Below are 26,905 nucleotides of genomic sequence, written 5' to 3'. Positions count from 1 at the left end.
GCACTTAGGACACAAGAGCACAGTGATGTAGCATTGTAGGTTTTGGCACTTCAAAGGAATATCAAATACTAAAGACAAAAACTGAACACATCTACCCATCCAGCTTTCTCCAAAAACCAAACAGATTCTCAGTATGGCTTTTATCAATGTCCCTCATGAGAGACAAGGAATAGTGATTAGAAATTGCCAAGGAAAACTTGGTTTTGTTTTGGGCATTAAAAATTTAACCTCCTATGCTGAAGCTTTTATAAAAGCAGATGCCCTCCATTTCAGCTGCTAATTCCAGTGCTGTGGAACCTGATGTAAGGCCAAGATAAGTCATCTGCTTTGACAAAGTCTGGGTCAAATACAAGTGCAGCTCTCCAGCACAGAGTTACATGGAAAGGGAGGTACATTTCTGTCACCTAAACACTGCAGTGCCCAAAGACTACAACACCTGCAGAGAAACCAGGGTGAAGAACTCAGCCTTACACCAAGCAGTGAATTGCCACAACTGGCTGTATTCTCAGCTCGGGCAGTGCATGCAATAAAGTCTGCTCTTCACAGCAGCGGCACTGATAAACCAAGCTTCTAACCTGCCTCAGGGGAACGCCTCTCTGTGGCATGAAAAAGCCACAGGACACACTTTGATTGTTAGATGAAGGGCCTGTTTAATTTTTTAGAGGGGAAAAGGGGGCACTCAGCTCCTTTTTTACCTGCTCAGTGTAACAAGAAGGAACAGGTACCGTTCTCTAGTATTACACTAAGAACTATCCTCCACAGGCACACCAGAAGCAGGCAGCATGCTGGGCACAGCAGAAGGGAGATGCACTTACCATCTAGGAAGCACCATCTAGGAGAGAGCCTCTGAACAGAAAGTACTCTGGGGAAAGAGCTTTCCTGGTCCTGGATAGGACATGAAAATTATGTTATTAAAGAAACCCAGCAAACTGTTTCTTCTCTGATGAAAAGGACTATTTTCTAGACTTTGACTTTTTCATTTTGCTTTACTGACATTGCACAATGTGCAAAATCTATATAACCCAGGAACCAAATTAAATTACTGGGGAGCAATTAAAATTTTCTTCCTGATCTGTACTTATCAAAGACTCAAACAGGCTACCCCACGTGTTTTTAGCTCCGGCTGGGAGGTAAAAGGGATCAAAAGGGATCTAAGAGAGCAGAGGATGATAACGGCCCTGCTTCATGCTGCCAGTGAATGGTCAGCCAGATTCCTAAACCTGCTGCATATAACATTTAAACACAAACATATTTGCACAGGGCAAAACAGAGTGGCATGGATCTTTGGCACACACAATTTGTATAGATTCTAACATTATTCACATCTTAAGCAGTACAATCTGCTGTAAATGTTGTAAATTCAGGTACATGTTGGCTCAAGATTAAACTTTACTCCTCTTTCAGACAACAGACCACAGAGTAGTATATCAAGTCAGATGGCAGGAAAAGAAAAAGTAAAAGCAACAGGAAGGATTTCACCTGATACTATAAACCTTATTCTCATATACAGCTTGTGGTATCCAGCCTCTGTGCATCACAGAGATGGAGATAATGACAGCAAAACATCCCATTAAGTGAACTTAACTGTACATGAGGAGCAAATAACACATCTCAGGGATTTAATAGAATCAGATTTAAAATACAACTTTGTCTGATACGGGCAAACAGACTTGTGGGATTTTAGGTCTGATTGTATTGCCACTGGAGTGTTTGTCAGAAAATCAAGGATCTCTGAAACCTGCTAGGCTTGCTGGCATTGTGTCTACATGCACAAAGCTTTATGTATCTTAATAATTAGTCCACCTGTGTCGAATGAAGGGGACTGCAACACAAAGGAGAAAAGGAAGAAAACATCCAATGGTGCGTACTAAAATGCAGTTTATAAAAAGAGGAGAAATCAGTAAAATTCATATAGTACAAAATGCTGACAAAACGAAGGTAGGAATACTGCTGGTAAATGTCAACTTGAGTCACAAATTGCACATTGTGACATACTCCCTCCAACACTTCATTACAGTTCAACTACAGAACTAGCTTTCAAAGTTTCAGGTCCATGAGAATGATATTTTGTGAGCATTAAACTCATTAGAGAAACAAAACAGAATGAGAAAACATTCCAGTATATTTTTTCTCATTTGCACCTTGGTTTGCTAATATTTCTGCTGACTGCCTATGTTTTGAATTGCAGAGGAATCACACAAGAGAATTGCATTTATGATATTTAAAAGTACCCATGACACTTTATTAGTGAGGTCTGAAGACAGTTCAATCAGCTGAAGCACCCTATTCATGCCCTTTATCCTCCTCTTTTTCCCATTTCTGTAATATGTAGAGGGATACCAACAAATATGGAATAAATCTCAAATTAACCTAATGAGACAATTTGCAGAAATGAACCACTCAGAAAAAAAAAAAAAAAAGGTTACTAGACAAACAAGTACCAAATACAAAACACAGAGAGGGTGCATTTAAAATGTAGAATCATAAAAAATGAATGGTATGTTAGGGATTTCACACTGCTGTGCACTAGAGAAAATGGGTAGGCAACAAATTTATATGCTGCTGTAACTGCAGAGGTTAGAGCCAAGCATGGAGCTGATTTCTGACATTTCATACTCTCTTGTACATCTCCCCATTACACAGATTTTGTTCTTCATTTTACCTCAGGCAGTTTTCTACACATGGAGCAGTCAGCAGCCACTTAGGTTAATTTATAATGAGTGGAACAGAATCATACGTGCTGGTTTATTAGTCAATTTGCTAGACACTAACACTGTTCTAAAACCCCGTTCCAGGGCAATGATTGATGGAAATGTCAAGAATATGAAGTTAGCATTGGGTAAGGAAACAAAGAAATAAACCATCAACTGATATAAAGAAGGCAAGTCCAGGAAAACATGCCAAATTGCATTTGCTTATAGTGCCTACAGTCAGAGCATCTACAGGCATTCTCATGAAACTGGAATTCTGCATTCCTCAAGTAATCATTAACCCCAAAGAAATTATCTGCAATTTTACCACAATTGCTTCCTCTAGGCTGGCTCTCTATATGCTTCCCAGTGAACTCATTCCTGCTGATGCAACAAGACTTGCATTGTTATTTCTAGGAAGATGCTATCAGTACCATGCAAACTTGTCCTGTGATCCTAAGCACTATGGCAACTGACCATGGTCTGTGCCAAATCTCCATGCTAACATCAGATAATTTCAGGAGTCAGTAGAGTTAGTCTCACTCAGTTTACTTCCAATTTAAGCACTCGACAATGAATTATTTTACTGAGAGAAATATGCATTCTTGAATAATACTTCCAACAGAAAAGACAAGTTCTGTATTGCATAATTGTAGAATAAAGTTGCAAAACACAAAGAGATAATTTTAAGAACTATCCACCTAAATTAAAACCTATTTATCTCATGAAGAAAACACACATGTGCTTAGGATGGACTAAAAAATTACCTTGAGGATTATGTAAAGTCAAGGTAGATGGCTGTCCTGTACAGAATTATTAAGAGGCTGGGCCTGCTAAAACACCTTTTTTCCTCAGTGATAGACTTTGCTACAACAGCTATGCAATACAACATGTCATTGTTCAGTTTCTCAGACAGAGAAACAATTTTACTTTTGTCATTTGTCCTACAGGACACATTTTCTCATTCATTTAAATGTGGAAAATACTGCTATTGCAATATAACAAGCACCATCAAGCTTTGCTCATTTTAAAGGTGATTCCATAAAACTTGTTCAAGAGAAAGCAGAACTTGCTTCCAATATTTAAGGGTAAAACAAATAATCAGATAATTAGAAATTCATCTAACATATGGGTTCAAATGCAAAGAGTGTCATTCCCATTTTTAAGCCTCTTTCTGTTCTGATACTAAAAGGAAAGCTTATCTTACCTGGTAATGAACTCTTTGTGTAGTAGAGGTTACTGACTGTAGGTCCTAGCAGGAAAATGAAAGACATGGCAATGATGAAAAAGATTACAGCAACAAGAGCTGTTTGTAGTTCTACTATCTGAAGTGGTTGGGCAAACACAAATAATTTTGCAAGTATTTTTCACTGGTTTTAAGCATTTGAAACAAACTCCACAGAAAAATCAAGGAATGCTCTCACTCAAAGTTCAGATTTGTATGTATTTGGCCAAAAAAAATAGTTTCAAAAAAAGGAGATTACACAAATGTATCTTATCATGTTAAAAAATTTATTTGTTCCAAGAGAATTGTCTAAATTTACAATGTCAGCCACAAAATTAATGAAAATATGTCAAAAATCTTTAAGACACTTTTGCAAATATTTCTGAGTGATTAATGCACTTAAGAAAATCACTAACAGTTCTCTCTATTTCAAGACAACCTCACTCCAAGAAGGTCATATCAGAATGATCCTGACATTTAGCAGGGTTCAGGCATCTATTTTATTTTAATAGAGATTTTGTCAAATACTTATAGCACTTGACATAGTCTACTAAAGAGCCTGGCCTGCAGACTGTTGCCCTCCAGAAGCATGGAAATTGGCAGAGCTCAGCCAACCTTGGCATCTCTACTCCCAGCAAATGGGACTGAGCCAAATCAAGCACACATGCAAAAATTAGTACAAACCCTGCAAAAGGTTGGAGATACACAGTTCTTCCACAACCACTATGGGTAATTCAACCAAAATATCTAACTGTGCTTCCTTCAGGGGTTGTACCTAAAACTGCCTGAACTCAGTGTAAGATCACATTTTTAATCTGATGAGGTCATCATCATTAGTATTTCACTGTAATTTTCTGTACTGGATACTTCAAATATGCACCACCTTACAATTATGTCTGATAATTATAGTCACACTCCAGGTCTGAATGAAATGCATTTGATAAAAGGAATCCTGGCTGAAATGCAAAGTGAAAGCCTAAAGTGAGATACTAAGTTTCTTATTGAGACTGCCAGTGTGGAGTTCCAAAATCTATTGGAAGGCAATGTCTCTCAAAGAGTTCAATGGAAGGGATGAGCTTCATAGTTCCTGCACAAACTAGATCAACCGTTTATAAACAAATAAACAAATTGTTTATAAATGTAATGTCATCAAACTTGTAAATGTTTTTGAAAGCTATCACTAAGAGATTGAAAAAATCAGACAATACATTAATAAAAATCCATTAGTTTTATCACTAAAGGGGCTCACACTTAAAATGATTCAGGTAATGAGGCATTTGGAGTCTGCATTTCCCAGGGTGTATTGTAGAATGAACTCTCATGAGGCAAGGTGTTCAAGAACAAGAGCAAAACCATTGTTAGCTGTGTGAACACCCATTTCTCTGTCTTTGAAAATATCTAGTTGATATTTGCTGTGTTTAGTGGTGTCTCATATTACTCCATTATTAGAGAACTACATTTGCATAATTAGACCCACTCAAATACCACAGTGTTTATCCTTGCATAACATACTTTCTAATCCATAATTTATGTAATTTCAACAAGGTATATGGAAAGTCCTAGTACTCTTTATAAATCAAGGAGAAGTAAACACACCCATCCACTTCAATTCTGTTACAATTTAAAAGGAATCAGTATGATTTTTAATTTCCTGTTTAGGGAATATTTTTCAGTACTTTTATTATCATATCTTAATTCTAGAATTTTGGTTTCAATGGCAGGCAAATTGCAATACTCTTGATACATATTTGTTGCAACTATTAGACCCCTGCACTCAGAACAGAATGAACCATAAAATAGGTTTGTGAATACCTGAATTCACAAAAACCTCACCTCTTGCAGACGGTCAATGTACATACGACAAGTCTCCAAGTCACAATCTCCTCGTACAACTATGATCCCTAGGGGAATGGCTGAAAAAATCCAAAACAAAGAGAAACCTCTTTAACCGAAGTCTCTTGAATTGTAACAGACTTGCAATGGTTTCCAATGTTGATTTTTTTTCATACCCTCATGAAAGCCTTCTGCTATCTAAACCTTAGCAGTTATGTAAAAGCAAGAGCATATGAATCATCATCAGTTTCACCCACTTATAATTATCAAATATTTCATTTTCAACCACCTTTCATGGTTTCATGAAAGAAGCTAAAACATATTCAGTTAAATTGAGTACTTCATTTTCAGATCTGAACATCAAATATTGTTTGTAAAACAAAGGAACATACCCCAGAATAAGAGTTATGGGGGGCACCCTTGTGTCTTGAAATAAGAGTGATATTTCATTCTCAGTACTCAAAGTCTACAAGTTTAAAGCAATGTAAATCACAGCCTGATGTCAGGGAAAACTATCCAATGCCAGGTTATTTTTATCTAAGGCTGCTTTTAAACCAAAACAGATATTATTCCATCTACACACAGAATCAACATATTTCTGTATTTAGTCAGACGGGGGAAAAAAAAAAGGTAACTCATGAAAATGCAGCAAAACCTTTCAGGTTAGGGCCAAATTTTTATTAACAGGAAATCGAGTTTTTCATATTTTTTCTGTTCTTGCCACCAAAGTGTCCAAAACAAAATCACAAAAAGAAAAATAAATAATAAGAAATACAATAAAAGAAAAAAAAGTGAGTCCACAAGAAAGATACCAAGAGAGCTACCTACTAAGAACTCATTAAATAAAAAGAAAGCAAGTGAAAACTCTTGAGTACCTAATTTTGTGAAAGTGAATCACTGAATTAAGTTCTTTTTTTCTCCCTGAAGGGTCTTTAATCAAATAATGGCCAAAAAATTTATGGGAGCAGGAGAAAGATATTTAAACCCTCACATGAAATATTCCAGAAGCAGAACAGAATATCAACTCATAAACAATTTTGATAACTGGGTAATGTGCAGCAACATAAAATCACCAAGGTTTCTGAGACAAACAGAAAACACAACAGTGCTGCAACCCTTCCTGCTGTTGAAAAGGAGTTGATTAAGTGGGAGAGATGTATTTAAATACTTACAAGTTCTTCATTCTGATAAGAGAACAAGACAGTGCTAAAAGACATTGGGGAAGACAGCTCCTATTTTTCTGGTTCACCAAAGCCTGAAGCACAGAGAGGAGCTCAGTGGTTTCCAGGGAGAAGAGCTGGGGAGCACCTGCTGCAGTCAAGGTCACTGTGGACTTCAGAGGCCAGCACAGGGCTCAGCAATGCTGCCAGAATTGTGCTTGGAAAGCAAATTGAACAGCAGAACAGCTACAGACCCAGGAAAACAGGAGGCAGGGGAAAAAATGCTGGAGTAAGAACAAGAACATAAAGAAGGAATAGGCAGGAAGGAAGAGGTCACACATCTCCTGAAACAACACTGACACCCAATAGTGATGACAGTCCCCCTGCACATTTTCAGAGGAGCCAGGTGGAAGCAGTGCTCATGGAGACCTTCGAGATTCTTTCACTGCAGAACAGAGACTGAGAGACAAGCAAGTGGAAGGAGGGTCAGAAAGAGTTTGTGCCTTCAAACACCCCAGTGTTCTGGGTTACAGACTGATTCTCTTTGCTCAGTGTTTATTGTTACTTAACCTTTTTGGCAGAAGCCCCTTAAGCTCTTTACAGAGACTCCTTAATGGCTATCTAGATTCAATTGAACAGATTCCTTTGCAGCCCTTACTGAAAGAAGTGTGTTACTTTCATTTATAGCACTAAAAACTGAATTGTAGCAGACATGATTACACCTCCAACAGCTACAGAGCACTAGGAAGTTACAGCACTGGCTCACAGACTGTCACCACAGATTTTTTCTCTCTTCTCTACACTTAACGGGGACTAAAGCTTTGACTTGATAAAACAACACAGATGACAGAATTGGAATCCTTAACTATCACCATTCCTGACAGACCAAAAGAGGAGGACCTTAAAACATTTGTAATTGTAAAGAAATACACCAAAATATCTAAAAAGAAAAAAACTAGCATGCAATAGATATCTTAGTGGTGGTACTTTGTGAGTCTCATCTAATGATTGAAGAAGTAGTGATTCACAGCTTTAATTAAATTATGTGATACTGGTTCTTAGTGGTCAACGAACAGTTCTGAAACTCTGGGCTGTGTGACTTTGTCCTTAAAAAGAAAAGTTATGCCTTAACTATTTGGAAACAGTGAATTAGCATGATCTATGGCATTTGGGGTCAATAGTTAGCTAAGGTGCAATGTGTGAGGTGGGTCTCAAGTGGTTCCATTCCATATCGTTCATGGCCTTTGAAAAGCTTTTAAAGTCATTACTGGATAACACTACAGTATATGCTAAAATGTTTCTTCCCAATTTTTGTTGTTGTTGTTCATTTGTTGCTTGGTTGGTTTCTTTTGCAAGACCCATTTGGCTTTCAGCAAGGAAAATGTTCACAGCCCTGATTTTTATCATTAACCACAATAAGCAATCAAAATGCACCACAGAGTCAGGACTTACAGAATGCTTCACAATAGTTGCTGTTCTAAAACAAAAGCAAATGCTTAGTGACTGATAATGGGATAGAAACTCTGGGGTTGCTGCTCATTCTACAAATAGTGCAATAGCATGCAATAGAGGCAAAATTAGTTAATTTATGATAAATCAATTAAAGGCCAAGTCAACGTGCATAGTAGACAGTAACATTGTGGGCACTTTCATCCAGGATTAAAGGAGCCTCTGCATTTGCTGTGTGGATGAGGATGTGGACAGTACAAATCCCTGTGGGGCACAGGGATTACTGGATATGCCAGGAGAGAGGTGGGAGTGCAAACACATTAAGAGCACAGGCACTACAAAACAACTTTCCATGTACCCACACACTGTACACTCCTGTGAACATATGGATAAACCCACACACGTGACTATGCCAAAAATAAGGAATAGTCTCAGATCATGAGCCAAGCCACAGCACTCAAGTGCCAGATATTTTTCTCCTGAGGCGCCTGCTCTTCTGGCCACTTGCATCCATGTCCCAGTTCCTTTGTGCTCCCTGAATGATAAAAAAGGATTTTGATCGGGCAGCTGTGATGAGCAGCAGTGCAAAAACCCAGGAAATGAGACAGGCAGACAGTTGCTTCATAATCTGAACCAGTACTGCAGAAAGGTTTTTGTTCCTGGCAACACTAACCAAAACCAAGGATCAGCAGGAGAAGGGTTAGGCAGATGCAGCAGTATGGCCAGCCTGGTGTTCTAATTAACTGCAAGATTAGGAGTGATTTCCTAAGTCCTCATGAAATTAGCTGTGGAATTTATAAGCAACAAACAAATCTTCCACCTATTAAGTACCCATTATGCTGAATACCTAGGGCTAGTGAACTCTTTAATAGTATTGAGGACACAAATGAAGGAAGCCCAAACATACTTACATTTATTATAAAATTCAATTAACTTACCTGTTTATTGTTATGAAAGGATTCAATTTGTGATCTTAATATCATGATTAACCCACTCAAATCCCAAACAAAACAGCCTTTAGACAGAGCATTACAGTAGATGTGAATGCTAGGAAAACTCATTCTGATTCTGACACACCTCAGGGGATGGGGGAGATTAGACATTGAACTGTAAATGTTTAATGTAACAAATAAAGGATCCTCACTACTGAATATGTCATAAGAAAGCCAATTTCCTAAAGGGCTTCCACTGATATTAAGAAAATGAAGGACCAAGCAAATACATGGTAGAGAATTATAAAATGTTCAGACATTTTTATTAAGAGGTCTGGCTTTTGCCAGTGTGGTTTTAGTAAAACTGAGTTTGTATAAAAGGATTTTCTTACCACACAAATCTAAGTCACGTATCTCTTCAGATCCCTTCTGCTTATTATACTGAAAAAACCCAATTCTCTCTAGGTTCACTGGCTACTAGTTTTTTAGCCCACTTGCAAAATCCTCACATATAAGGAGGTAAAACACAGTGGAGGTTATCAGATTAAACCAGACCATATTTGAAAAGGCTCCAGTCTCTCAGTGATTTTTCCAATATCCTGCCAAAAGCGAAGAAGCTGCCAAGTCAAAGGAGGAGAGAACCTGTGCCAAAAACCACACAAAAAGGAATAGATAATAGAAAAAAAAATTTGAAGAGCTGGGAATTAAAGCTGGCTGGGAATGGATATTGGGAGTAAGAGCTGACAGCAGAGATCTGGATAAACAACAAATAAGTATTTAGGGTAAAGAAAAAGAGCAGGAACCTTTGCTGTGAGGTCTGCAGAGACAGACTAAGACAGGCAGGAAGGATGTGTGTGGGGTGAGCTATCCAAAGGGGACAACCAGGACTAAAAATGTAAGAGGAAATCAAATCAGGAAAGTGCTAAGGAAACATGCAAGTTGAATATGGACAGAAGAACCTCACAGAAAAGCCAACATGAGAAAGACAAACTACAGTGTGATTTCCTGGAAAGTTTAAAAAGGAACTTAATATTCTCGCTTCTACCCACTTTTCTAAGGTAAATATAAATTTTTATAAAATTATCAATTTTATATAAATATAAATTTTATAAATATAAATGCCTATCTCTTCTAGTTTAAAGATGACAAACTTAACACATGACAATTTCCCACTAGCTCAAAAGGCAGAGGACTGTACTGAATATGCCCTGTGAGGTGTCAAGACAAGCTAGATTTATATTAGATATTAGGAAGAAATTCTCTACAATGAGAGTGGCAAGACACTGGAATGGGTAGCCCAGATAAGTGGAAGATGTCCCCATCCCTGGGAGAGTTCAAGGTCAGGGACTTTGAGCAGCCTGTTCTAATGGAAGAGGTCCCTGCCCACAACAGTGGATTGGAACTAGATCATTTTTAAAAATCCCTTCCCACTCAAATCATTCTATGATTCATAACCTCATTATATGAAATTTCAATGGCTTGGCTTTACTCCTTCCCCCAACCTCAGAGAACAGCAATTTCCAATATTTAACTCACTACTGACTTCTAATCCTCTTGCTTTCACTTTGCTGGGAGGCTTTAAGCAATCCATTCAAGCCCTCTCAGTTTCAGATCTTATGAAATCACCATGATGAAGAAATATCTAAATTAGCTAATTTGTGCACAACATGTATTGACAAAACAAAGTTTTTAGAGCAAGGCACTGACTTCTAAGCAGAGTGAAGGTAATGTTGTCTTTTATGGATCTTCTACCATGTGCCCAAAGAGATCTGACAAATAAATGCCCATTGGTGCATCCTTTACAGGATGAAAGAGAAGGTTGGTACCTGCACAACCTGCCTTGTCTAAATCCATCCAGATCAAAATTGCTTCCCAATATAAGCATATTTCCTTTGTGGCTCATCAGGAAGTCTTCTGCTCCCTGCTTTTATATTACATATTCAGGATATAAATGCCAAGTCCTACGTGTTCACCCTTTCTTACTTAGCTAGCTGTTCAAAATCACATGAGCTAGCCTCCAAATTAGCTTCACCTGTGATATCCCTAAGTTTTAAAGAGTCAGAATGCCTTTGATAGATCAAGGATTCTAAGTGCTTTTCTGGTATGAGGAAGCTACAGTATTACTGTACATGTACACATCAGAATGACTCACAAGCTTGTCACTCTGTGTACCCCCATATATCTGATAAGAACTCCTAGTATGATCCCAAAACCCTCAAGTAACCCACCGATATTAGAGGCACACACATTATAGACATTTAACTACAGATAATCAAACAGACGAGAATTCAAGGTTAAGATCCCATCATGTTACAGCATCATGCACACACACAGAGCAAGGAGGCTGCACAGAAGAGGATTGTTAGGTTACAGACAGGTCAATCATTAAACACATGGAACTAAATTTTCTCTTAACATTTCTTGAGTCTAGTGGGATATTTTGTTCTAGAGGACATAAGGAGCAGCTGCATCTGTGTAAAATAAAGTATGGGAAACCTAGAGGTGACACAGGGCTGAGAGTTATTTCTGATACTGTCATCAGTGCAATTGGGTATGATTCCTCCTTAATCTTAGTGGTACTGAGGAAGCTAAGATTATTCTTCATGCCTAGGGCACACACAACACGTTAAGGGCAGTAAGGGCTGACATACCCTATTAAAAAATCCCACAATTGTTCAGTTTCTGCTTATGGTGAGTTATTTCACTGATAGATTTTTATGATGCATATCTGAAATGGTGTTGCTAGGAAAAACTAAGAAGCACTGAAGCTCACTAGGCCACTGTCTAGCTTACGTTTGGTTTGTTTGTTGCTTTTTTTTAAACATAATTAGTTTCCGCATATGCCTCCATTGTTAGGAAATTCTTAGTTATATTGGAAAGGAGAAAATAGGGTCTCACACAGAAAGATTGCTGTCTTAAAAATAACTCAATTGTTCACCCACAGTGCTGCTTTGGATCACATTTTACAGGAAGCCAGAGAGAGTGCACACAAGACAAGCAGGCAGCAGAGATAGAAATAAATTCTGTCCACCTAGAAACATCAGTCCACCTCACTTCTTGAGTAAGATAATCTTAGTTAGGGTCATTGTAATGTACAACTCTCATATTGGTCAGAGATGGCAGAGCTTGTGACTAGGGTGACAAGTGCTTAGGACATGAATAAGGAGGTGTTAGAAAAGACAACTACATTTGCAGTGAAGAATATTACAACATAACTAAAATGCCAACATATATCCCTTTCTTAAAATGCTGCATTGAAGCATTCATCCCTCCTCACTGAAGGATCAATAAGCATCCTCTGTACCATCATTAATCATCCCACACACAATACTGAGATGCTGACAGGAGAAAAGAAGGAGCAAGGGGAGGGAAGAAAGGGACAATTCAGAAACAGCATCTGGGTTAAATGCCAGCTGCATTGACAAGAAAAGTAGAAAACAGAAGGAGAATGAGCTAAGGACAGTCCTGCCCTTCAAAGGACAAAATTACATTCTTTAATTGTTCTGGAGGCTTTCAAAATGAAGTGTCTACCTCCAGCAGAGTGAAGATTAATCTTCATGGAACATTTTGTATCATGAGCTCTTCTATATCAGGAAGACAATCTTAGGTGAAATAGTTGATAGATTCAAATCAGTATTAAAAGCAAGCAAGCATTAATGTATTCACTCTGAGTTAAAATTATCCAGATTATTACAGTGAGGTCAGAGCTTTCAAAGCTGTATTATGGAGACATGTAACAGGCAAAAACCCGAATAAGTTCTTTGCTATTTTTCCTTCAGGGCTAACTCCTTATTAACTGGCTTCCTTTTCCTGTTCAGATTGTTGTGAGATTCTGCTTTGTTCTCAAATTATTTAGGGAGGTTGAACTGTTTTTAATCCATGTGGATGGAGAATGGATATTAAGTATAGCATTCTGGATTCAGTTGTAGGTATTCTGCCAAAGCCTGAGCAAGTACATAAACTTGGTCTCCTGCAAGCATCTAGTGAGACATCCATACACACAAGAGCTACAGTCTTGCTGAAAGAAACCAGCACCTCTTTAGTAACAACTTCCCAGTAAAAGAGGCATTTAAAGTTATATAAGCAGAGAAGTAGACTTATGACCACAAGTGTATCGTAAAAATTACATGCTCTCTCACAGGACATTACTACTACAAAGGCTAAGGTGAAATATCTTTTCTGCTCTCTTTTAGGAAAATGAGGATATTTGCTTTCTCATATTCTTACAGTAAGTAACAACAGCAATGCACAAGCATTACTGCGACAGTTAAAAGAGGACTGGTAGAAAAAAACAACTCATGGAAAAATATCTAGAGAGAATAGTCCAGTCCAGCTATGTTATATTATCATGCATTAACTTCAAAGATTCAAAAGGGTTTTATTACAAATGAACCACCAATGTCCAAAAGCAATAATTTTAACTCTTGATGAACAAATATCTGTTTTTTGAATGATAACCTCTTAAGCACACTCCTACTGAGTGATCAAATCCATATGAAATCTAAAACCAGGATGTTAGATCAGTTGCTGGCATTTTTTTATAATCTTATCATTATGAATTTTGGCAGGTGACAAATAAGATAAATACACAATTACCACTGCAGTGACAACAGTGTAAGAAGTTGTATGTTTCGTCAGAACATGTAATGACTCTTAAGGACAAAAAACATGCTAACTATAGACACAGAAAATTTGCATCCATACTAAGGATGGATAAGAATAGCTCTCCTCAGATGGGAAACCCTCAAATGAACCACGTTGTTTCTGGCAGTGTTGGGGAGTTGTGTGTTCAATGTGGCCTGAAATCTACTCAATGCCAAACTCTCAATTTGAACTTGAAGCAAGTTCTGCTCCAGTGAGGAATAATCCTGATCCTGTTAAAATTCTTCTCAGTCCAGTGAAGAAGGCTTTGTTTGCTTTAAATATGACCAAAATCCAGTAACTTCAGTTAAGGCTGTCAAGACCTATATTAAAATTTAAGCTATTTCAATTCTTTTGGTGTAAGGAGAGATGGTAGATTGAGGAGGGGGGAGACTGGGAGTGAAATGGAAACAGTTTAACTATCTTCCAACAAGAAGATAAGCAAACCAATTAAAAGGATTGTCATCCTGTAATTACCAGAGCACTCTGTATTGCAGAGGGAACTGAAGCTCTGTTGCACAACCAACACTTATGCTTGTAATTTAATATGAATAATGAGCCAGATGCGTCACAAGACTATTAAATTGTTATCACAAGTAGCCCTGTCCCTCACTGATTAATGACTCTGTGTCACCAAGGAAAGGAATTCCATTTTTAAGTTCAGATTGTCATCATCAATGTTGCCAAAGCAACCACTGTCTGCTTTTGACTTACCCCTAAACACAGCAATTAAACCATTACATGAGGAAACAAAACAGTGATTATTCTCGGAAAACTGAAAGCTGGTAAAGAATAAGGGAGTGGGGAACCCAGATTTGTTCCCAAAGATAAATGTACCTGTGCAAGAACCATGTTCCAGGTCTGTGCACATTCTCAATATCAAATATATCATAGTGTGCCACTCAGCTTGAAATCTGATGCTAATCATAAAATGTGTTACAGTTTCATATACTAGAAACCCAGCAGAAACAACAGAAAGATATGAATAAAAAATACCCTGTGTGCAGAACATTACTTATTTTACAGTAAATACAATCACAGGGCAGAAACATAGGTAAATAAGAAAGCAGGAGGAGTCTGTATACATGATCTCTATAGAGGTTATTTATATAGAGAGAACATTTATACATATGCACATATAGATGAGCGTACTCTCGATATTACTCGTCGAAATGCTTGACTCTGTGTTTGGGAGTTTTTGTTGTTATTTTAGGGGTAGGGGTTGTCTTGGTCAAAGTAAGATTTGTACAGAATGTTCTATCAAAAGCAGCCACAATCTGGCTTCTTCCAACTTACAAGCTTCCCGGAGTTTTTCTTTGTCGTAATGTAGCCCCTCGTATTCTTGTAAATTAATCCTGTTCACTCTGATCCGCAGGCGATCTGGGATGGAATGAGGACTGCAAGAAAACAAGAAAGCTTCTTAGACAAAGTGTTCCCTAGAAAAGTAAAGGAAAAGAGGATATGAAGGAATTTCAATCTTCTCTGAAAGAAGAAAGTGCACAAGCCTCTTCAAAAGTGATCCACATCCCCACAGGCCCATTCCTGCAGTTAAAATTATGACTATCTACTGCACAACAGCATGGATATTACACCTTAAATAATAAGCAAGATTAGAATCCTGTTTGCTGTTTGTGTGATCTGAAACTGCAAAGGTTTTTCCTGAATTTTTATACCCCCATGAAGCTAGTCTGCCCTTGTCCTGTTTGACTTTGTGTAGATTCTTAGAGCCCTACCACAGCCAGTACATAGATCTGCTAACTTGAATTTCAAGACACAGAAAGATGCTTCTTGGGAAGTATCTCAGGACAACCTCTGCCCATGAGAGCATCTACACAACATTACTGAAGGATCCTGATCCAGCATCTCAGGTCTGAGAAACAGTCAACAAAAATGTGGCTAAGAGCCAGATTTCGAAAGTTGTGAGTCTAATACTCAAAACCCAGGAGGACTTTTAAAAGCAAGAAGCAGTATGGCAACCTCACTTTTACAGAATTTAGTCTGATTTAGATACCCCAACTATTGATAATTTTGAAAGACTCAGTAGGTCAGTATCTAGAAATTGAGTGTTCATATACTTAATATGAAATATCCATATAAATATGGATAGAAATTTGTCAAGAAAAGCTTTCTTTTATAATTATATATAACTTTTATAACTTTTACTTGCTTTTTTTAATATAACTTTTACTTGCTTTTTTTAAGTTTAGCTAGATTGTATACAAATTAATTTAGCCACACTTGCATCTTCCACTTTTAAAGAAAGAGAGACAATCTATGTATTATAATGCATGTAGCAAATGTCTGTTCCTATAGGAACTCAGTCCCAGATCAGTTAAAAGTAGATTACTCATTCTGTGCTTTTACCAAAATACTGTCTATATTTTCTGTTTTAATCTTGTTAGTACCAGGACTCTGCCTACAGTAATATTGTCTAATACACGCTGCCTTTTCAAACACATAATGCTGTGTACTCTCATAAATATACAGTTTTGCTTCTTTCTTTGTCTCAGTTTTAAACTATCTGACTTATACCATTTGCACTGCTAGTGAAGGACAAGGCACATCTCAATGTTACCTCATTTCTAAACACAGGTTGTATTGTGAATTTTCTTCACTAATATCATCAATTAATCAGTGGTAGACTTATATTCTATCACAATGGGCATCATTTCAAACTCATTATCACAATGAATAATCTAGGTATCTCATGAAAGCAGGAGAGGAAAACAGGATGACCTCAGGATGACAGATGCCAACATTTGCCAAACCTTGGCTAATTGCCTCCCTTCCAACCTACCTGTTGGTATCCAAACACCATCCCTCACAGGATGGTGTTTGGACACCAAGAGGAGAGAAAGACAACCCTGACTTCTGTAGATATGCTGACTCACTACCTAATGCCATGTAAGGAAGAAAAAGAAATGTTATTTCTTAGCTTGAAGCCGATGGCAACCTATTGCATGCGCAGTATCACCTTCTGAGTCAAATTAGTCCTTTCACCTACAAAGAAGTAAACAAGGTCTTTTTCTTTGCTTGGAGCTGGAGGAAGAAAAATATCTAAAATGAAGAGCAAATCTAGAATATATTTCTTCTTCCAAGAACCACACACACACTCTCCAAAATTCTCTTTTAATTAGAAATTGTTTAGGAGGACACTTCCCATGCTTTTGCAAAAGGTGTAATTTTTGATATATAGGCACACTGTATATCTCTGACTTTGCTTCTGCAGGAGCAACAAGCATACCATATAAAGTGTGATGTATTTTCTGAGGAGAAAATGGAGCAGGTTCAGTGTAGGAGGGCAATCAACTGGCAAGTGCCAGAGTTTGGTATTCTGTTCTACCATTTTTATAAAGACAGGCTAAAACCATGACATTAACAGGTTGTGTGCTAAAACATACAACTGGAGAGAAACAGAACTTGGCCTCTTGTCCATTTGAAAAATTTAGTTATCTTACTAAAAAAAAAAATGTAACCTTGGAAACAGTAGCTTTCTATAGAAAATAAACTATTACCAGAAATAACAATGCCAGGAGTTCCTTTCTACAGGGTAGAGATTGATACACTTAGCCAGGTCCAGTAATAAGCAGCATATTCATAACACAGGTAAACATATATTCACATTCCTAAATACATGTGTATATTGACACCAACACAAAAGAGACATTTATTCAGTAACTGAAGCTTGATGGTTTTGTTCATCAGTTCTTTGCAAACACCTTTTGTTCTGTTATAATAGTCATTGGCTGACACATTGTGCCACTAAATTTTATTACCTATTCAAAATAAATTTGATTCTAAAACTCACTATTTGAATATTCATTTCTTGTGCTGTCAGACTAGTAATTGACACCAGGGTATATTGTCCTCATCAGTCAAACTAATTAAGTCATTCATTCACAGAACTCTAATGGAGCTGAGCGAAATACTTCCACTATCAACACTACTTCAGTCTTCACAGACACTGTGTCATAATCCATATTATTATACAAATAGATCAATTTGTCTTTGTTCAGACATACTCAGTATATCCATAAACCAGAAAGATTAAATACCTAAGCATGTCCATGTAAAAGCAAATAATAGGATGATGAATGTCACTGAACAGAAACATTAGTACAGTATGAATAGAAATAGATGTCTCTAAATACTGTGTAAAACAGCTTGCTGAACTGCAAGGAGAGGAAGAAAAGCTTTCCACATAAAGCAGCAATTTATAAATAAATTTTGGGAGATTGCTGCACTTTAATTCAACCTAAATTACTTAAATTACTTACCTATTAATAATTATTTTTAATGGTGTATTACATAGTCAACAAAAAGTATTTGAAAGTACAGATGAATTAAGTCTATTACCTCCTAAAGAATCTAATTAAGAATTCATTCCATAAACACATCAATCCACAGAATTAAATCCTAAATGTCATTTGCCTCATATGGATGCAAATAAAGATTGAGGTCAAATAAAACATCCTGTTTATTTAGCATTTAAACACAAACCTAAATATGAATCTTCTCCAAGATCTTTCATCTAGAAAACACACTTGGCTTTTGATGAAGCCATGACTTCCTCCTCTCACCCCTATTAATCATCCAGCAACAAGTGAGAGGATGCCAGACAGCCCACTTGGAGCACAGCTGGTTTTCCTAGGACATCTGCCTCCAGCCACCCAGGGAAGAGCACAGGCAGAGCAAGCTTGGGTCCTGCCCAAGCCTGGCACTCCTGCATAGCAAACTGCTACACTTCTGCCATGCCACCAGCTTGATTCAGCTGGGGAGACAGACTTGTAAATTATAAATACCCCAATCCCTATTTCAATTATTTATGAACCCAGTGAACCATTTCTTACACTTCATGTCTCCACAGAGAAAGGAAAAAAAATACAAATAGTCCAACTAGTCTACAGAATCCAGTGACAAATTTCTAACAGATCTTCAAGAATACAGTCTATACCATCCTATACATGGATTTTAACATGATTCGGTAAACAGAAAAGGAAATCTACTGCCTCCCCATAAAAAAATACTTGAGTAAAAAAATCAGTCTTTTAGGGGATGTTTGCAGTGACAATGAATGATAAAGGAATTACCTGTCTCCTAGAGAAGAAATAAACATGAACAATTAAGTATTCTGGTGTTTAGAACAATTGGGAAAAGGAAAGCTGTAGCCAAAAGAGAAAAATGAATTCACCTTACTTTCAAGATTACATTGACAGAGCTTGGAAATGATACATTAAAAATAAGTTTCTGACAGCATCTATCTACTTGAAACATAAGAACTGCCACAACAGAGCAGACTCATTCAGTCTCTTCTATGGACAAATTTCAACGCATCACAAAAGTTATCTACTATTTTAAGGTGAAGCTCTTGCTAAGCTCTTTACCTAAAAAAACCCAAGCAAATACCCTCGAAATTATAAGCTCTAACACATATTTTTTTCTTTCATTTGGGAATCTGAGCTAGATGAGCAGCCATGTCATAGAGTGCTGGGCCAAAGGACACTCCCCTTGGTTAGGAGAAGCATTGGAAAGAAAATATAAACCTCACAGATGGGATAAGAATTTCATGATAGAACAAAATAGTATAATAATAATAATAGATATGGCAATAATAATAACAATAGTAATGATAAGTGAGGGGCAGAGAGATTTACAAATTGGAGAGAAAATTTTACAAAAGCCCACCATGCAGCATATCCCCAAACAGCACTCAGACCCCTGCCAGGTAACTTCTCCAGTTTACATACTGGGCATGACCTTCTCTGGTGTGAAATATCCCCTTGGCCAGTTTGTATCAGCTTACCTGGCCTCACACTCTCTCAACGCTGAGTGCAGCTCCTCAGCAGCAGTGCGAGACACTGAAAATAGTTTACTTGGGATAAACACTACTTAGCAATAGCCAAAACATTATTCTTGCCATAAATCCAGAAAACAGTTCTGTACAGCTACTAGGGAGAAAATCAGCCATGTCACAGCCAAAATCACAACATAAGAGTTATCCCAGATAAGCCAGGTTAACCCAAATGTAGTAAATTCTTTGGCATTTTTTTATCTCACAATTTCTTCAGCAAACACATTTGGCTTTGTAGAGCTAGATCCGGAGAGACACTTAAAGTACAGACACATTCTGAAGTTCCCAGTAGAATCCTGGAACTTGCTTTTCTTCTCCTGCATGCTAACTGTTGTTCTCTCACGCTTTACCCTTCCAAGCACAGCAGGTTCTCCATAAGTAATAATCCCTCTAAACAGAATTATATAAATTTTTGGGTTGGAAGGGACCTTAAAGATCATTTAGTTCCAGCTCCCCTGCCATGGGCAGGGACACCTTTCACAAGACCAGGTTGTTCAAAGCCCCATCCAACCTGGCCTTGAATACCTCCAGGGATGGGACACCCACAACTTCTCTGGGCAACCTGTTCGAGCACCTCAGCATAAAGAATTTCTTCCTAATATCTAATCCAAACCTACTCTCTTTCAGATTGAAATCACTTGTCATTACACGCTCTTGTAAATGGTCCTTCTCCATATTTCTTGTAGGCTCCCCTCAGGTACTGGAAGGCCACAATTAGGTTACCCCAAAGCTTCTGTTCTCCAGGTTAAACAACCCCAATTCTTTCAGCCTTTCCTCATAGGAGAGATGCTCAATCCTTCTAATTGCCTTGGGGGCCCTCTGCTGAACTCACTCCAACAGGTCAACATCCTTGCCATGGTGGGGACCCTGAAGCTGGATGCAGCACTACAGGTGAGGTCTCACACGAGCAGAACAGAGGGGCAGAATCACCTCCCTGGACCTGCTGGCCATGCTGATTCAGCTGCAGCTCAGTTTATGATTGGCTTTCTGGGCTGCCAGGGAGCACAGGACAGCTTCACATTCAGAAACCCACATGTTAAACAGGAAAAACTGATGAAAAAATGAGGATACTCAGTTCCCTATAAATCATGTTTCAGAAAAGAAGGAGATCTCTCCAAGCATTTTCATCCTTAACTCTGCATTTGGAGAATAGTTCACATTCTACCACCTTCTCCCTTAGACCTTGCCTCCTACTCTTTATTAGACTCTCCTCTTATAAACAGTAACCATATTCAGCTTCAGAAAGTTGATTTTGTTTGGCATTTGAACATCTAAAAGCAAAAATATTATTTTTTCTTACCCTTTTCTTATTCACACAGGTTTTATACACATACTCTGCCACAATCATTACAACATAAACTCCATAAAGGCGTGGTATTTACCAATAGTGATATTTGTATTTTCATTTATGCAGATTTTGTAATTGAAAAAATAATTACAGCTTACCCACAGTGTTTATTCCAAGAGCTGTAGGATCTACACAAGTAAATATCTTATTTTTCAATGGTAATTTTCAGCATCAACCACACAAGAAAAACGTACTCTCACATATGCATCTTCTCATCTCTGAACATTCAGCAGGAAAATGCAAGTTTTCACCTTCCTTTTAAAAGACCCTCAAAAATATGCTTGTATTTACTTCCACACCTTGTATAAGCATTTGCAATGGAACACACTACAGTTCTACTGTCTCTGCAAAAAAACCCACATGAGCCTAATAAATTGGCTGCCCCAAATTCCCATGCATCTCCTGCTGCAGAAGTCCTGACATTTATCTAAGACAGGATATAATCCATCACCAGGTCTCAATAGGATCTGCCCTGCTGTTCAGTACTAACTGGAACTCAGTCTTCTTCTATGTTGTTCAAAAAAAAAACCACAAAGCAATATTTGAATCTCAAAGCCATCATAATCCAAATCATATTTCCATGTTACCTCATGGGTTCTTATTTTAATTTGCCAGACACATTAATTGCCAGCCCCAGTGCAGCAGCATGTTTAATCTATTTTCACAGATTTTAAGATAGAGAACAACTTTGACTTTCAAATTAGTTTGCAAGTCTTTCTCTTCCTGCTTTATTCTGACAGTTAATATCAACTGGGACATTAAAATGAACTGCATCAAAACTTGGAGGTCATTTTCCAAGGGATATCCCTGAGCTTGGAAATAGTACTCTTTCTCTTAGACACGCAGCTCAATGTTCTGTGTAAGAAATAAGGGTTACCTCAAATTTTTTCTAGAGGCTGATTCAGATGCTGAATTGGTGAGGCAAGTTGGTTTCATTACTTTATGCTTGTCAGCAGAATACAGCAGACTGGACCCACGGAAAAGGCACACCAAACTGAAAATCTTTCCTTTTCCCAAAATAACAATAAAACACTTGGAGCTTTCCAAAATTTCACAGAATCACAGAATGGTTGAAGCTGAAAGAGACCTATAGAGGCCATCTGGTGCAAACCCCTGCTCAAGCAGGACCACCTAGAGCAGGCTATCCAGGACCGTGTCCAGGCAGGGTTTGACTTTGACTAAAGATGAAGATTCCACAGCCTCTACTGGCAATCTGTGCTAGTACTCTGTCAGCCTTTTGATAAAAAGCATTTTTTCCTCATGTTCAGAGGAAACCTCCTGTTTTGGATTGAAAAGATCTCACATCAGTTCTTTCCAGGAATGATGCCTGGCATTAAACCTCAGATGTGCCTGTTGCCACGGATGTTTGGAGAGCTGGCTCATGGCTGAACCTGATCACCATCACCAGACATGTCCTGCTCACCTTACTTGGCTACTGTGGAACTGTGCCCATCAGTCATGCTGTCATCTGAGCTCCCTCTTTCCATTTGCCATTGGGTTTTACTGCCCCATCTCTCAGTTGAATGACACAGGGTAAAAACAAAAGACTGTGGAACTTTTAGAATAGAAAAAAGCCAGATACTCACACAGTGAAGGAATCAGGGGGAGCCGAGACTCTCCTCAGGTCAGCAGACTGCACTTTATGGATACTATAAGGCAGCAGGAAATGAGTGGCCAGGAGAAAAACAGCACACGGTGAGGACAGACAAGAAAAAAAGGTGAGAGAGAGAGGAGGAGTGGAAGAGAAGAAAGAAAAAGACACACAACATTTAAACAGAAACAAAAGGAATGTGTCACATAAAAGTTGAATGAAGGGCCATGCAGAGCTCTGAGCTCACATTAGGAAGCCAAGAGCAGCTGAAGACATGCAAATGCAGAAAATCACTGCTATGTGGCACACTGGAGCTTTCTAAAGCTACAAGTGAGGAGCAGTGAAAAGCTCAGCACATAAACATACAAGACAAGGGATCCCAGAATTCCTTCCACAGGCACTGAAAATTTCAAAGCAACAGACTTCGGAAGCAGGTCCAGAAATGCAAACAAACATCAAAGCTGAGATCCAGACGGATTGAATTTTCTCCAAGGGTTGACCAACTAATTACTGTTTAAGGAAAAAATACCCTCACTGGAGATATTGTATCTACAATGACAAGTTGTTGTTTCCACTCTTCTTGCTCATACCTTAGGGAAACTTGCATTTTATTAATATTCACTTTTAGTGTTTATATTCACCTTTAGAGTTTATATTCAAATGATCCCTTTCTTTTTCTTGAATATATCAAATATGTTTTATCTAAAAGCTCTTCCCTCTTCTTTCTCTTCCATTATGCAGGATGCTCTCCCTCAAGCCAAACTAAAAATCAGTGAGAGCAAAATACATTTTGCAATTCAGAAAGTGTTCATTAACTGAAACTTACTGGGGAATATACTATGCAGGAGTTTCTAATCAGAAAATTATTCCTGGAAAAGCTGAACCACAGTTTCTCTTTTTATTCCCCATAATTTTTGGTATAGCTCGCAACAGCCACATTCTTGGCTCAGTCACAGAAAACCAAGCTGTGTTGTCTCTTTCACATGCTACTGTGATCAATAGTGGAGAACAGGAATGAGAACTTAGCCAACAAGTGTTTCAAGGAGAAAAAAAAAAAAAAAAAAAAAACCACAGAAAAAATACGATCAGGACAAAAAAAATAGAGAAACAGTGTAAGACTTCTTCAAGTTTAGTCGTCTTCTTACTCCCACGTCTACTTACTCCCACTTTTTATCTGGCAATAACATCAAAGCTGACAATAATAACAACTCTGAATTTCTGTGACCAAGACAATTTTCTAATTGCTGTTCTGGCAAGGAGCTCAAGAAGAGCTGTCTAGTAATTAAAGATAGCTCCAGACCTTCTGACTTATCTCACACATCTGACATTTAAATGATAGTCATTAAAAAACCCTTCATCTATCATGTTCAATCCAATACCAGGCTTTCTGGGAGATTCCAACGGAACAAGGAGTTATATCCTAGAGATCAAGTTAAGAAAAATAGATAAACATATTTAATTACAAATTTCTTCACTTGTGCAATACTACCAATCAGCATCATATTGAATGAATTTCTTACAATACTAATATGCTTCCTAGATTTTAACCTTTAACAAGTCATTTACTTTTTATCACAGTAGAAGATTCAAGTCCTCTCTCCCTCCTTTTTAACACCTCAGAGCGAACATACACAGTTATATATAGAAATAGATGTAAATATCTACACACACAGTTTCTGATATGTGAAGCTGAGACTACAGTTCCTGACAGATCATTTGCATTTTCCCAAGACACAGATCTGCAAAAAAATATGTCAGCCAAATCAAAGGACTCTGACAGCAATTTAGTGTACCATGGCACATTTAAATCAAGCTAAACCACTAATAATATGCCCTTGACATTTGGCATATACTACAAATCTGTATTTCCCTACCACAGTTTAAATTCAGATCTAAAAATCCAAACCTAACCCATGCTAATTATCAGTTTGAAATACCATGAATTCTCTTTTTAGGTTTGCATTAGCCTCCTTCAGTGCAGAAAAAGATCTCCCAGGGCTGCCCTTTGCTTTTACTGAAGATTGAGGAGTTGTGGATGGGTGAGATTGAGCACTGCTGCCCATAGTCAAGAGTCTGCTATTCTCTGCTCAAGGAAGATGAGTATACTTTATATATTTTCCAGGCAAATAGAAATTGCACATTAGAGAAATGGGTTTCTACTGCAACTTAAAGCATTAGTCTCAGTAAGAAAACAGAGTGCTAAATTGAACAGGAACACGTTGAAAGTAACCAGGGTGGCTTTGATTACATTAATAGATTGACAGCCAGGGGATGACAAAAAACTCTTAAGGGCTGGAGTCAAAGTTTGAAGTAAAGCAGGATCTTTCTCTAGGTATACAGCTGTGAGGGAGACAACTTTTAAGATAGCTGAAGAGAAAAGGTGTACCTAAGACCTTGTCCTTTTTTTTTTTTCCAGTTATATGAGTTAGTCTTTCGGAAGGTATTACATCTCTTCACAGAACTTGCCTCACCATTACAATTGCAACAGCAAAATTCCCCCACCCATTTCCCCAGACATATTAAAGCCTCGATGCATGAGTGTTTGAATTAAATGTGGATCCTTAATACATTTAGGGCATTAGTTCAGTATCTTTGGATAAGGGACAGACTGTTTTTCTTCACATTTGGAATATTTGATGAAAAACAGCAAAGTCCCTTGCAACACTCATTTTAGCAGCCATAAAGACCTATACAAGGATTACAATAATACCCTCTACAAAATAATCTAAGTAATTTTATTGGATGGCCACTTTCATAGGTCAAAATTTGACTATTTAGGTTTCTTCTAATTAAATTATATCTGCAGTGCTTGTAAAGAAATTTTAATCATGAAAAGGAATGTTAGTCCTGGGTATTCCTCTTCACAAGCTACTAGTTTCCAATCTCAGATTTCTCTAGTCATATTTACAATACTCATTTCTCATTTGGGTTCCTATACTGGAGAAAGATTTCCTACAAAGTACAAATAGTTCTTTCAGGACATTCAAATCTTTATCCATAGACTCTGCCAGACAGCATGTGCTCACAGCAGAGACTGAAATACATCCTGATTAGTTCTTGATTGTGGCAATTTCTTACAGGGTCTTCAATGCAGCTTAAAAAGCAGATCAATAAAGCTGAGAAACTAAATCAAAAAAACTTCAAGGGCAAATGGCATACATATGCAGAACCATCAAAAGCCAAGGGGCACACTGCCAAGCCTGCAGAAACCTCTCTAAATAAATAAATACATAACAGAAAGATAGAACACCAGTCTAAAAGCAAGACAGGGATAACTCAGAAGATAAAGGGTAAACGAAAGTCAGGTAAGTATTTGCAATAGAGTGAAAAGGGACTTCAGAAGATGTGATTTTTTTAAATTTATTTTTCAAATGCGCTGAAAGTCCAGTACATGCAAAATCCATGACCATGGAATATGCTGCCCCACACGGGCCTCCTGCCGTTAGGACATGCACATGTGCAACTCACTCATTCAGCAAAGGCATGGACGTTCTCCTCTTGCTTTTCTGCACCATGTTGGCTTGGTTCCTTAGGGAGATGCGGATGAGGGAGGGAGCCAGCCGACAGGGCTCGCCGTCCACTTGCATGGGGATAGACTTGTACGTCAAAAGCGTCACCTCCCGGCACTGGTGCAACCGCTCTCCGTGGCCACCCACCTGGAGAGCAGCCTGCAAAAAACAAACAAAATACACAAACAAACAAAACAAGCGAGAAAAAGATGGCTCAGAACAGAGGCAGCTGAGGCAGTTAACAAATCCAAAATGCCACTTTGCTGGCAGCATCCATTACACAGTACTCCATTCCTAAGCTATTCTGATAAAAGTGCTTTCACCCCAAAAGTGCCAAGCATCAAGCAGATATCTAACCACATGCATTATCGGACTCATCATCTATATATACACACGTGTGCACACACAAATTAATAACTGTGCTCATTCTTAAAGCTTTCAATTTGCTTTGGTTGGTTTGTTTTTACAATAACAGTCATGCTAATAATTATTTGCTCTTTAAAACAACATCCCTAATTAGATACATCTGTGAGACAGAAAAATTATTTCCTCTTCCTGAACAGAATGGTCCTTAATGTGAATTAGTAAATTTAAATTTTTTATTATGAAAGCTTACACATCAAGTCAATCTTAGCATTAGACAGGCTGAAAAGAGCAAACAGAAGGACCTTGTAAA

The 26,905-nt window shown here is 37.9% G+C and overlaps 1 protein-coding gene across 2 annotated transcripts in view; it reads right to left on the bottom strand.

Moving 5' to 3' along the window:
• DGKI (diacylglycerol kinase iota) overlaps positions 1 to 26,905 on the bottom strand; it is a 99,463-nt gene that overhangs the window by 48,526 nt on the left and 24,032 nt on the right. Inside the window, exons 13-18 of one of the 2 annotated variants that reach the window (XM_041487495.1) lie at positions 26,189 to 26,388; positions 22,716 to 22,778; positions 15,227 to 15,327; positions 5,749 to 5,828; positions 3,898 to 3,942; positions 816 to 885 (exon numbers count right to left, since the gene is read on the bottom strand). In XM_041487495.1, coding sequence (XP_041343429.1) covers positions 816 to 885; positions 3,898 to 3,942; positions 5,749 to 5,828; positions 15,227 to 15,327; positions 22,716 to 22,778; positions 26,189 to 26,388 — 559 coding nt within the window. The remainder of the gene's footprint in view (positions 1 to 815; positions 886 to 3,897; positions 3,943 to 5,748; positions 5,829 to 15,226; positions 15,328 to 22,715; positions 22,779 to 26,188; positions 26,389 to 26,905) is intronic. The other variant, XM_041487497.1, reaches the window with a different exon arrangement.

This window comes from Pyrgilauda ruficollis, unplaced genomic scaffold, assembly GCF_017590135.1.
Source record: "Pyrgilauda ruficollis isolate IOZ18807 unplaced genomic scaffold, ASM1759013v1 scaffold80, whole genome shotgun sequence".
Taxonomy (NCBI): domain Eukaryota; kingdom Metazoa; phylum Chordata; class Aves; order Passeriformes; family Passeridae; genus Pyrgilauda; species Pyrgilauda ruficollis.
The sequence above is the reverse complement of the archived record's forward strand: the minus strand, read 5'-3'. Positions and strand labels throughout refer to the sequence as shown.